We start from the raw sequence: 12,087 nt of genomic DNA, 5'->3' as shown, positions 1-12,087 counted from the left end.
CTAAGCTACATTAAATGCCATAAGATCAAAAATTGCATCCACTCAAAAATGTTGGTATCTCTAGTGAGAACACATCTGACCAATCATTTACATTCTGGGCCTGATGCATTAAACTTCAGTAATGATACAATAATCAGTGCATAAATTCCTGTTTGTTATCGCACTTAACAAGCTTACATTTCATCATATTTATTTCCCCACGTGCAAGGTGGTGTGTTCTGACACAGCAACACTTTTTATGTGCTGCTTTAAGCTGAGCGTCCTTGCTCAGCTACCACAGTACAGAGGAGACATTCATGGTTCTGAATGTGATTAGCACCTGTCACCATGAAAAATGAGTTAAAAAACAGTGTAGCCTACTTCTTTGAAGCTCTACCAACTATGGAGGTCCCTGTGCTCTGGTCACCAGCTTACTTTGGCCATGACTGGGGGAGAGTAGACCCTGACAGGAAAGGCAACATAGCCTCCCACTGCTAGTTGGTACAGGAGCTCTTTGGACAAACTCCCTGGCTTGGTGAGCTTATTAGGGGCGAGGCTTTATGGTGCTGCATGATTGCCCCAAAATCAGTGGAACAAGTTAAGCACTCCTGCTCAGCCAATGTGTACAGGGGTTTCCTGTGACCTCTGAAACAGTGGTAAAAAAGTGTGCGGAAGTCAACAAAGACAATGTTGTGGTAGTGTTTTATGTATAGCTTGCTAGAGGTCAGTTGCGGCTTTTTTCTGGGATCCCTTCTTGATTTGCCACTTTGATTGCTGTATAGGTCCTTTCTTGTTACTTGAGAGCTACTCCCTGTGTTTCTTGCAAAAGCCTTTAGAACAGATCCAACCTCTTTAATTCTCCCATTCAATTAACTACTTCCTGCACCTCTGCCTCTATAGACGTAGCTGGGGCTTGTGGCTGGCTGACATTCAGTGTAATCAGATTGCTACCATGCCCACCTGCAGTGCACACGGTGCCCTGCAAGGAATGGGAGGCTATAACACCCTTTCTTGATTAATTAGAATTTTTATTAGATCAAAGTCAAACATTTCCAAAATTACAGAAATTTTATTTATATTAGCCCCAACCATTACGCTCCACTTTATTATGGTCCCATCACCTCCCACCATAGGTAGCTAAGCACCCTAATATACTCATAGACCTTAATTTTCTTCATTTTAAATTTAAGAAGACAAGAACAGAAAAAGAGAAAGCAAAGATAAGGTGGCTGGATGGTGTAATGGTTAAGGGCTCTGTCTCTGACACAGGAGACCAGGGTTCGAATCTCGGCTCTGCCTGTTCAGTAACCCAGCACCTATTCAGTAGGAGACCTTGGGCAAGACTCCCTAACACTGCTACTGCCTATAGAGCGCGTCCCAGTGGCTGCAGCTCTGGCGCTTTGAGTCCGCCAGGAGAAAAGCGTGATATAAATGTTCTGTGTTTGTTTGTTTGTTTGTTTGTTTGTAAAAGCACAGGTGTCGAACTCCAGGCCTGGAAGGCCAGATCCACGCCAGTGTTTAGTATGGACTGAGATAGAGAGGAATGTGTTTTACCTGATGGACCACACCTTTCCTGATTCCGGCCAATCAATTAATTTGAGCTGTGTCAAAAATGTGTGAGGACCTCGGCCCTCGAAGGACCGGTTTGACATCCCTGAGCTAAAGCAAGCAAAGAAACAGATCGACTCAGGTCATTCTTATATGCCAGTCAACTCCCTATACTTACACCATAAAATGTCCAATAGGAAGTTCCATAGGAAGAGGCATGTTCAGAATTTTTGTTATAATTTGTAGGGCCGTACTGTGCAGTCAGACACACACCTTAATGCCTTTCCCTGTAGTACAGCCATACTGCCCATTGTCTAGAGAACTTATTCGATTTATTTTTTGCAGATAGCACCAGTTCCTCCATTCTCATAGTGTCATTAAGGGCCTCAACCAGGTCGACTACCCCCAATTGGGAATCGACTTTCCAATGTTTCGCTATCAAATACCTGACTGAGCCCAATAAGTGGCCAAAGATAGACCCCTTTTCATACTTAATTGAGCCTGGATACATAGATAATGCAGTTATTTCAGGGGAATTATCAATTTGACACAGGTTCATCTCCTCATACCACTTAAAGAGACTCTGAAGTCTCTTTTGTTACCTTATTTTGTCATAAAATCCTCTTCAGCATTAATGTCCAAGTGAAATTGCCGCATCCCTGCGGCAGACGAGTGATTTATTAGTGAGAAATAGACCTGCAAAGTTCTACGACTTTGTAGGTCGCAGATTATGCTGCCCTGGGGAGGCAGAGCTTTGCGGTATAGCTCTGCCTCCTCCGCAATCAATCTCCGCGGATCTCCACCTCTCCCTGCCCCTCTCAGTGAAAAAAGACTGAGAGGGGCGGGGAGAGACGGCGATCGGCAGAGATTGACTGTGGTGGAGGCAGAGCAACTGCGCAAAGCCCTGCCTCCTCAAGGAAGTAAAGCCCTGCGAGCCCTGGAACTTTGCAGGGCTATTTCTCACTAATAAATCCCTCATCTGTCGCATTCCACTTGGTCATTAATGCTAAAGAGGATTGTATGACAAAATAAGGTAAAAAAAGAGTCTTCAGAGTCTCTTTAAAACACAAGTTCTCAAAGGCTCCAGATACGGTAACATCCATACCACATATGAAGATAGTCCCCTATCTGATGCCCGCATCTCCAGCATGCCTCTCGGTTCCTCCCTGTCATCTACAGACCTGCACTGGAGTACGAAACCAGCGAGTCATGAGCCTATAATTCCTCTCCTGTACTTTACTCAAGATTGAGGACCCATGGACCAGGATCAGCGCCTTTTTCCATTCATTAACTGAAAATTGTATCTCTAAGTCTGCTTCCCATTGAAAACAAATATGTTAAAAATGGCTAGGGAAGAGATCCAAAAGGATCTAATACATTTTTGACAGAATGTGTTCTGGTCTAACTTCTCCGCCACACAGGTCCTCAAAGGTCGAGCAATTCCTCATTGTCCAATGGGGTGAAATAATGGTTTAATAAAGCTACAAAGTTGACAATACTGCCTCCAATATAAAAATTAAGAACCACCCTTACGTTCCCTTACTTTCCCGTAAGAGGTCTGAGATGGGAGAGAGAACCCCATTGGGCAAGAACTTCCTCATTCGAGGCCATTCACTTCTACTAAGACCTAAAAAAGTCTTAACTCTCACTGTGGGGGGAAATGCTAAGTTATCAAAAATTGAGGTGAGGGGGCCTGAGATGGATGAAATAGATGAACTTTTGGGTGTACAGCAGGGTATCCCAAAATGTCGAACGCCTTCTCAGCATCAATAGACACCAGATGGGAGTATGTGTGCGCTGAGCAAATTCAATCAGGGTAGTAACTTTAAGTACATTATCCCTCAGTTCTCTATGAGGCACGAACCCAGACTGGTCACTATGTATAAGACCGGGAATCAAGGGCCAAAGCCTATTCGCGATCATCATCATCATCATCATCATCAAATTTAACGTCCAGGTTGATCAGTGAGATAGGTCTAAAACCGGAGCACTCCGTATCATCCTTACTAGGTTTTGGTAAGATGGCTATGTAAGCCTGTGGAGCTTATGGGGGAAAGGTATCAGAGACAGAAATAGAGTTAAAGGCTTCCAAAAGTAACGGCATAAGGTCCCTCTGAAGAGTCTTTAAAAAGGGGCCATATAGCCACCCTTTCTGGCAAAGTCCCAGCTCATAATATCTTTGCTAATCACCAGCTTCTATACGAAGGGGCAGGGCTACTATAGCTCTAGGCAGATGGAGCTATGGGTTGTTGTTTTTTTTTTTTTTGTAAATTAATAAAAAAAACATTCTGACCTTATATTACAGCTCCACACTGTTATCACTTAACCACTGCAAAATGTAAGTTATGGTATACTCCATAAGCCAGCCTTTCAATTTTCATATATGCATTGACTTACTGTATGCCCATAGTTAAGCTCTAACTAACACAAACATTTCTATGCCTGTTTATAGTGAACAAATTATGAGGTAAGTCAGTAAAATTAAAAATCAATGTGGCAAAACAGGCGTTATGTGCACAGAAAGATGTTTAGAGATTTAGGGCCAATATGACAACACATCCATTCCCCCATCTCCTTACAGAAATCACAAAAAGTTAAAGGGACCCTGAGCAGTGCCTTACATTAAAAGATTACACTTACCTGGGGCTTCCTCCAGCCCACCATAGGCAGCGAGGTCCCACAGCGTCCTCCTGGCTCCTCTGCATGTGCTGCTGCCGGCCCCCGTTACTGGCGACACCTGGGCTGGGTGTCGGGCCGGCTCTTCCTGGTTTCTGACGCATGGTGTGCATGTCTGCCACTTCGCGTCATCACGGCGGCCGTCGTGACAGGTCTGCGCATGCACGGTTTAGAGTTAGAAAAACGCGCATGCGCAGACCTGTCACGCCGGCCACCGCGATGACGCGAAGCGGCAGGCATGATGACACCATGTGTCAGGAACCAGGAAGAGCCGGTCCAACACCTGGTAACGGGGGCCAGCGGAGGCACATGGAGAGGAGCCAAGAGGACGCCAGGGGACATTGCCGCCTACGGTGGGCTGGAGGAAGCCCCAGGTAAGTGAAATCTTTTAATTTAAGGCACTGCTCAGGGTCCCTTTAAAGAACAAGCGACACCCATGTTAACCTAGAAATAAAAAATACGTATATAAGTAGATAAATACTAGTTCTACTTACATAACAGATGTATTGTGCTATCCACATAATGATTCCTGTGAATTTTATAAAGGAAAAGCAGAAAATCCTATTCTAGGCAGTGGCCATTTTGCCAAGCTAATGCGGACATCATATCCTCCCTGACTCTTGTCCCCCCCTTCTCTTGCTCATTGTGTATTCATTAGCTGCCCTCCTCCCAGAGTCTTCAGACACTCCCACTGAGGTGTATACTAGGAACTGCACTGTCTTTTTATTTACTTACTTTTATTTACTCCTCCAATCGCTGAGTCACCTCAGCCTTGCTTGTAAACACAAGTGAGGAGAGGATGTTTCTGATAAGCAGCTAGGCAGGGAAATAAATGGAAAAGAAGGAATATATTATAGATAAAAAGAACCCCCAGCATGCAACTGAATGGCACTGACTACTAAAGGGTGAGTGCTCCTGAAGTATGTGATAACTCCAAATCATAACAGCAGAAAAAGTTTTGCAAGTTTTGAATGCAGGATTAGCATCTTTATTACTTAATACACTCCAGACCAGTTGCTGTTGAATTTACATTTTTCTGGTGACAATACAAGTGTGCATGTTCATGGAAAAATTGTATTATGACTCTACATCCGACTTCTTAAGTGTGACTTCTTAACACACAATATTAAATTAACTACTGCTTACTTACTCCAGAAAATGAATCCGTGCACGACAAAATAAAATACATTTGACACTTTGTAACAATTTTTTGGTTTGTGAGGTTTTTCTGCCACATGTGGCATTCAAAGGCTCAGTTTCACTTTTATGTCACTCCCAATACTGAAATGCAGCAGGCTTTTTCATACCCATCTGGGTGTTCCCATTTTCTATTAGTAACCCCAAAGGCTACCAAGTGACAAATGGAGCAATCCCGAGGGCCCCTCTCCCAAAGTGACAGATGTGGCAATCCTGAGCACCTCCCCCAAGTGACTAATGCAGGAACCATAAGGATCTATTTGACAATTAAAGCAAACATTTTCCTCCAAATAACACATGCGACAACCTGGTGGTCTCCCCATGGGTGGACCAGATTTAACCATCAGAGGGCAGAAGCAGAAACATGGCTTTGCCATTGACGTTATCTATGCTTCAAACGACACGCTGCCACCACTCTTTCCCTTACTCAGAGTTTGTTCAGGCGGGGAGCAAGACCTCTTTCAGCCAACAGCCAATCAGACTTGCTATGTATTGTAGGTAGCAGTAGTGTGTGTGTTTGTATAACAGTGTACATTTGTTGTCCTATCAAAATAACTCAGCACACAGCCATTAAACTGTACCTGAGAGGTTTAAAACAAAATCATTTATACTTACCTGGGGGTTTCCTTCAGTTCAGCCCCATGCAGGCTGTGGGCTCCCTCGCTCTCCTCCTCGGTGAGCTCCGGTAAATTGGCCAGTCGCACTCAGTCACATATGTGCGGCCTGGCCACGTGCGCACCCCTATCGCGCTCCCATAGCCGGGGGCAATGCTCCCAGCAACAGGGCGTGCATATGCAGACTGGCTAATTTAGCAGAGGGGCCAGGGAGGACGGCAAATGAGCCCACAGCCTGCATGGGGCTGGAGGAAGCCCCAGGTAACCATAAATGATTCTGTTTTAACCCTCTCAGGTTTCTTTTCACGTATAAACCACTGGCAACAAACATTAGTACACCCCAAGTGAAAAATGTCAAAATTCTGCCCAATTAGAAATGCTTACTCCCCATGGTCATGTTACCTGTTAGCATTACAACATCTCAGGTGTAAATGGGGAGCAGGTTTCTTATCACTCTCACACTCTTCCTTACTGGTCACTGGAAGCTCAACATGGCACCTCATGGCAGAACACTCTCTGAGGATCATAAAAAAGAATTGTTGCTCTACATAGAGATGGCCTAAGCTATAAGAACATTGCCAACAACCTGAAGCTAAGCTGCAGCATGGTGGCCAAGACTATACAGCAGTTTAACAGCACAGATTCCACTCAGAACAGGCCTTGCCATGGTCGACCAAAGAAGTTGAGTGCATGTGCCGCACACTCCATCATATTGGTCTGCATGGCTGTTGTTTCAGAAGGAAGCCTCTTCTAAAGATGATGCACAAAAAAGCCCACAGTTTGCTAAGGACAAGCATACTAAGGACTAGGATTACTGGAACCATGACCTGTGGTCTGATGAGCCCAAGATAAAATTATTTAGTTCAGATGGTGCTAAGTGTGTGTGGTGGTAACCAGGTGTGGGGTACAAAGACAAGTGTGTCTTACCTGCAATTAAGTGTGGTGGTAGGAGTGTCACGGTTTGGGGCTGCATGAGTGCTGCAGGTACTAGAGAGCTACAGTTTATTGAGGGACCTATGACAGCCAACATGTACTGAAGCAGCACATGACCCCCCCCCCCCCCCCCCCAGGGTAGTATTCCAACATAATGACCCCAAACACACCTCAAAACGACCACTGCTTTGCTAGAGAAACTGAGGGTAAAAGTGCTGGACTGGCTAAGCATGTCTCCAAACCTATACCTGTGGGGCATCCTCAAAGCTGAAGGTGGAGGAGTGCAAGATCTCTAACATCCACCAGCTTTGTCATGGAGGATTGGAAGAGGATTCCATTGGCAACCTGTGAAGTTCCAGGTGAGAAATACTCAGTGCGCTTTTACTCACCCGGCGCTTCTTCCAGCCCCCAGAAGTCTCTGTGTTTCTTTTCTCCAGCATCCTGCTGTCAGCCTCTAAATGGATCAGTCGTGAGCACGGTCCTGAGCGGCACGGCACAGGGTTGGCGATCCATTAAGTGGCTGACAGCAGACAATGGAGAAGATCAGAGCTACAGTGAAAGACACACAGACTTCTAAGGGCTGAAAGAAGCCCCAAGTGAGTAAAATTGCATTTGTGTATCTCACCTCGCAACTCGTTTAAGGCAGTGCTGGAAAATAATGGAGGGCACACAACACTTTGGGCACAATGTTGACATTGTTCACTTAGGGGTGTACTCACTTTTGCTGACAGCAAAAGGACCAGAGAATTTTTGGTCCAAAATCGGGGCTCACCGAAGTCACGCCGCATGTACCTGTTGCTCTCGCCGTTCTCAGCGCTATCCCGTTGCTGAACCCCTCTCCCTCTGCTGCCAGTATGACAGCAGAGCTCCATGATCTAGTCAGGAGCCGATTTTATTGGCTCCTGACCCTGTGATCACTGTGAGCCAATCACAGTGATCGCAGGGTCAGAAGCCAATGCTACTGTCCAGCTCACAGAGTTCTGCTGTCATATCGACAGCAGAGCGAGTGGGCTGCAGCGGCGGGAGAGCCGTGCAATCGGCAATAGTGGTGGTAGCGTGCAGCGTGGTTATTGAAATGTATGTCCTGGCAAGGATAACAGGTCCCAAACAGGGCGTAGATTTCAATTAGCCTAGTTCAGAAGCAGTTAATGGCTGTGTGTTGAATTATTTTGATGGGACAACAAATTTACTCTATTATACAAACTGTGCACTGACTACTTTACATTGTAATAAAGTGTCATAAAAAGATATAATAAAAAACGTAAAAAAATGTGAGAAGTGTACTCACTTTTGTGAGACGGTGTATATAATTTCACGATACATATACAGTATCTAAAGTTTCTCTCTTCAGAGAGGGATAATGTGTTATCACCGTATCGCTAGATTTCAGTTTGCAAAGAAATGTATAATTTAGTGTTAATCTGTTTCATGTTTTTTTCAGTACTATACGATGTGGGGACGGCCCACTCTTTATGAATGAATAACAAATGAAGGCAACCCATAGCTGAGTCATTTGCACGATTACTACCTAAACATTATAATAAAAAAAAACAGAATGGGACTGATACTGTTGTAATGTGAGAATGTAAGCTGTATGCTGAAAGAGTTTCTTTTTCTTTCCCATGTAAAAACGTGAGGCGGGGTGTGACATAACAGCTCCTGAGTTACCTATGTAATATAATTAGATCAAGTTATGACTGTACAAATGTGTTGAACCTGTAATGACTCTTGTATACCACAAAAGTACAGACTCTGAGCAGTAATAGTTTGCCTGTGTGTAGTGTTAGTCACCACACTCCAAATAAAACAGTCAGTTTCCCGTATAGATAATCCTGTCAGTGTGCTGTCACACTTCCTTTTATGATTCAGCACCTTCCTCTTTTAGCTGCTAGAACTTACAGCATGTTTAGTTTCATTATTCTGTGAGCTTTTACCGCTACAAATTTTCTTTTTTTTTTTCCTTTTCCACTTCAGTAGCCACCTGTCGTTTGGCAAACATCTAGCTCCATGTGCAGGTATGGCTATAGGAAGCATTTCTGTACTGTTTCTGCCACTGTAGATCAGGAGTGGTCAAGCAAATGCAGACTGCAGGAGCCAGTTTTTCCACTCCGTCCAATAGCAGGCATAGTTAAGCAGTTAGGGATCATGCACCTCTATTACCAATGACTTCAGAAAGTTTTGCCTGTAATGTCAGTATCTGACTCCTGGAATGTATGTGACCCTGCTGAGGGGAAGCGGCTTTCCATCTCCCTCTGGTTTATGATCAGAGGTGGAAGGGTGGTGTATGTGACGTGTTGAGCTGTCATAGGGGCGGGTGTCTGCTAACACTCCCTGACAGGTAAACACACAGGTTAGGTCAGACCTCAGGGCAGACTGATCAGTACTTTACACTTATGTATTCTGGGACTTTCACATCAGAAAATGGGTAGTTGTGTTAGCAGCAGGACATGGTGAGGCTGTGCATATTTTGTCTATTTTTCTTATTAATAATTTCTTCAATTTCCTGGCCATGTGATCTCCTTTTATCATTTTTGGATATCTGTGTAGTTAATGTTTGCTCTTGTGTTTATTAATATGGTGTTTTATATGCTTATTTACTTTTAAACTATTTTATACTTCTCTTGCTCATTTCACTGTAGCACTCCGGAAGATATGCCTGCACTGGGTTCCCCCTCTATGGCACCCATTGTGCTCCCTTCACCTTGTGAGCAGCCTGTGACAGACACCTCACCCCCACCTGCTGAATGTGATGCTCTGACTTGTGAAAGGATAGCTGCTGGTTCCGACACTTCATCAGATGGCAGCCCAGGGGGAGCCACCTACAGCAACTTGGGTGAGAATCACTGCTGCGGAATATGCTAGACCTCTACACATATTTTAATAACGTCTTCTGCAGCAAGATCACTGCGTCTTTTAACCAAAAGAATGACAAGTTGTTTTTGTTGAGTATGAGTTTAGTTGCATGTTGCCTTTTTTTCTTTACTGATAGATACTGTATTTACAGAATGTAAAGGTTCCCATGAAAGGACACTGGAACTGAGAGACATATGGAGGCTGACATTTATTTCCTTTTAAACAATACAAATTGTCTGGCTGTCCTGCTGATCCTCTGCCTCTAAAGGGGCCTATATATTTAGTGATTTATGGGCAGACCGACCAAGAAACCGTTCATTCTCTAATCAAATCTGATCATAGAGAGATCTGTTGGCTGCCTATTCACCACAAGATGGTCTCCGATAGATTTCAGCATTAAAGCTCTCAGGAATTGGCCTTGTGACGTCACATTCGCTGTTGTCCCCCAAAATGTTAATGCGCAGCGGCCTGGGGGTTCCATCACTTTTGTTACTTGCTGTTACTGCTGCATACCTGATCAACCATGTTTGCCCAAGATTTTCCAGCTTTAAAATTGGTGGAATCGTCAATCAGACATGCTTGTTTTGCATGCATGCATGCAGATTTTCATCCAGTTCAATAAAATTATCGAATAGGATGGTGGATCGAACCACAAAATTGCTAGATGTATGGCCATCTTAATACTTGTAGTTATAAACCCTGAACAAACATGCAGATCAGATGTTTCTGACTGAAGTCTAACTAGATTGACTGCATTCTTGTGGCAGGTGTGTGATTCAGACACTACTGCAGCCAGAGTCATCAGCAGGATCAGACAGAAAACTGGTATCAATTAAATGGAAATAAATATGGCAGCCACCATATACCTTTCACTTTAGGTTCCCTTTAATCTAGATAATCTTATATCCAAAGCAAAACAAGCCAGTCTCAACTGGATGTTTTCTTTTTGAAGTGTATTTTTTTCTCAATTAACATTCACTTTTCCAATATTAAATGCAAAATACCTCTGTCACGGACTCACAGGTGTCCATTTCTTCATTAGTTATAAACTGTAGCTTGCCTCCGTCTCTGAAGGCAGGATTAGCCACATCCCATTAAGACACATGGGTACCTATGACAATGAACACATGGCAGGGCACTGGTTTGTATTGCGTTATGTATTTTTATATAAGCTGCACATTCTTTTTCCTGTGAGTGATCTTTACTACTGCCAGTGGGCCATTTTTTGAGCACATCTAAACTAGCTGTTTAAAATGGCTTTATCATGTTTTGTATTCCATTAGCCTAGCAGCCATGAAGGCTTCATTGTGAGCATTTTTGTTAAAAAACAAAACAAAAAATCAGTATAGTCCATAGAATTAGGGTATCTCTTGTAACCGATGTATCTGTGTGTAAGGCTCCACACTTCAGTGCATTCAGTTTTTCAGTGCGTTTTCTCCACAAGAAAACTGAGAACCAATGTTAAAGTGGTATAAAACCCTGACATAATATTCAATAAAAACATATTTTCCTACTTTTTATATGCCATTATCATATTTGCATTTGGGCATAAGTATTATTATTCATTTAGAAATTACAAGTTCCCAAAAGTACATTTTTTGCTTTGAGTGCTGACTTTGCATTTTATTTATAACTGGTTTTATTCATTATGTAAAGGCAGAAATGCTTTGAGTGTCTGTCTGTGTCCAGGAACTTCCTCACAGTCAGAGAATGTGTAACATTCCTCACTTGATACAATTAAGTAAACACAAGATAACATTATCTACACTTCGGATGCATCCAGATTTCTCTGCACTGAACTTTTAAGGCCTGTGTTTAACCCTTTGAATGCTGTTCTAGTAAACAAAAAATGCTGGTTGTATATAATATGCTGTAAATAATTTTTTAGAGCAAAGAAGAAATGCTGGGTTTCATTCCGCTTTAATCAATGGGTTAGTTTACACTTGCATGAGTATTTCACATGCAGAAAAATTAACTTACAGCAATGCAGTACTGCAAGAAAACAGGTTCACATAAAAAAACGGTCTGTTCAGCGGACCGAAATGGAACAAACCCTAACGGATCTGTTCACATTGCTCTGTTTGAACTGATCCGTTCGGTCTGTTCCAAGTTTGGGTCTGCAGCTATTTTTCCGGATAGATGGAACAGTGGGTCATGGATGGAAAACTGATTCCTTTCAAAAATAATCTGTTACACACATCAGTTTTTACGCAGATCGGTTTTTCATGCGTGTCAGTGTGAACCAGGCCTAATATAAACTGATGGACATCGGAAGCCCATATCATTA

The 12,087-nt window shown here is 43.3% G+C and overlaps 1 protein-coding gene across 2 annotated transcripts in view; it reads left to right on the top strand.

Annotated features, from left to right (window-relative positions):
- PEAK1 (pseudopodium enriched atypical kinase 1) overlaps positions 1 to 12,087 on the top strand; it is a 44,453-nt gene that overhangs the window by 9,847 nt on the left and 22,519 nt on the right. For both annotated transcript variants that reach the window (XM_068275728.1, XM_068275729.1), the window contains exon 3: positions 9,587 to 9,780. In XM_068275728.1, the coding sequence (XP_068131829.1) occupies positions 9,587 to 9,780 (194 nt within the window). The remainder of the gene's footprint in view (positions 1 to 9,586; positions 9,781 to 12,087) is intronic.

Source organism: Hyperolius riggenbachi, chromosome 3, assembly GCF_040937935.1.
Source record: "Hyperolius riggenbachi isolate aHypRig1 chromosome 3, aHypRig1.pri, whole genome shotgun sequence".
Lineage (NCBI taxonomy): Eukaryota > Metazoa > Chordata > Amphibia > Anura > Hyperoliidae > Hyperolius > Hyperolius riggenbachi.
The sequence above is the reverse complement of the archived record's forward strand: the minus strand, read 5'-3'. Positions and strand labels throughout refer to the sequence as shown.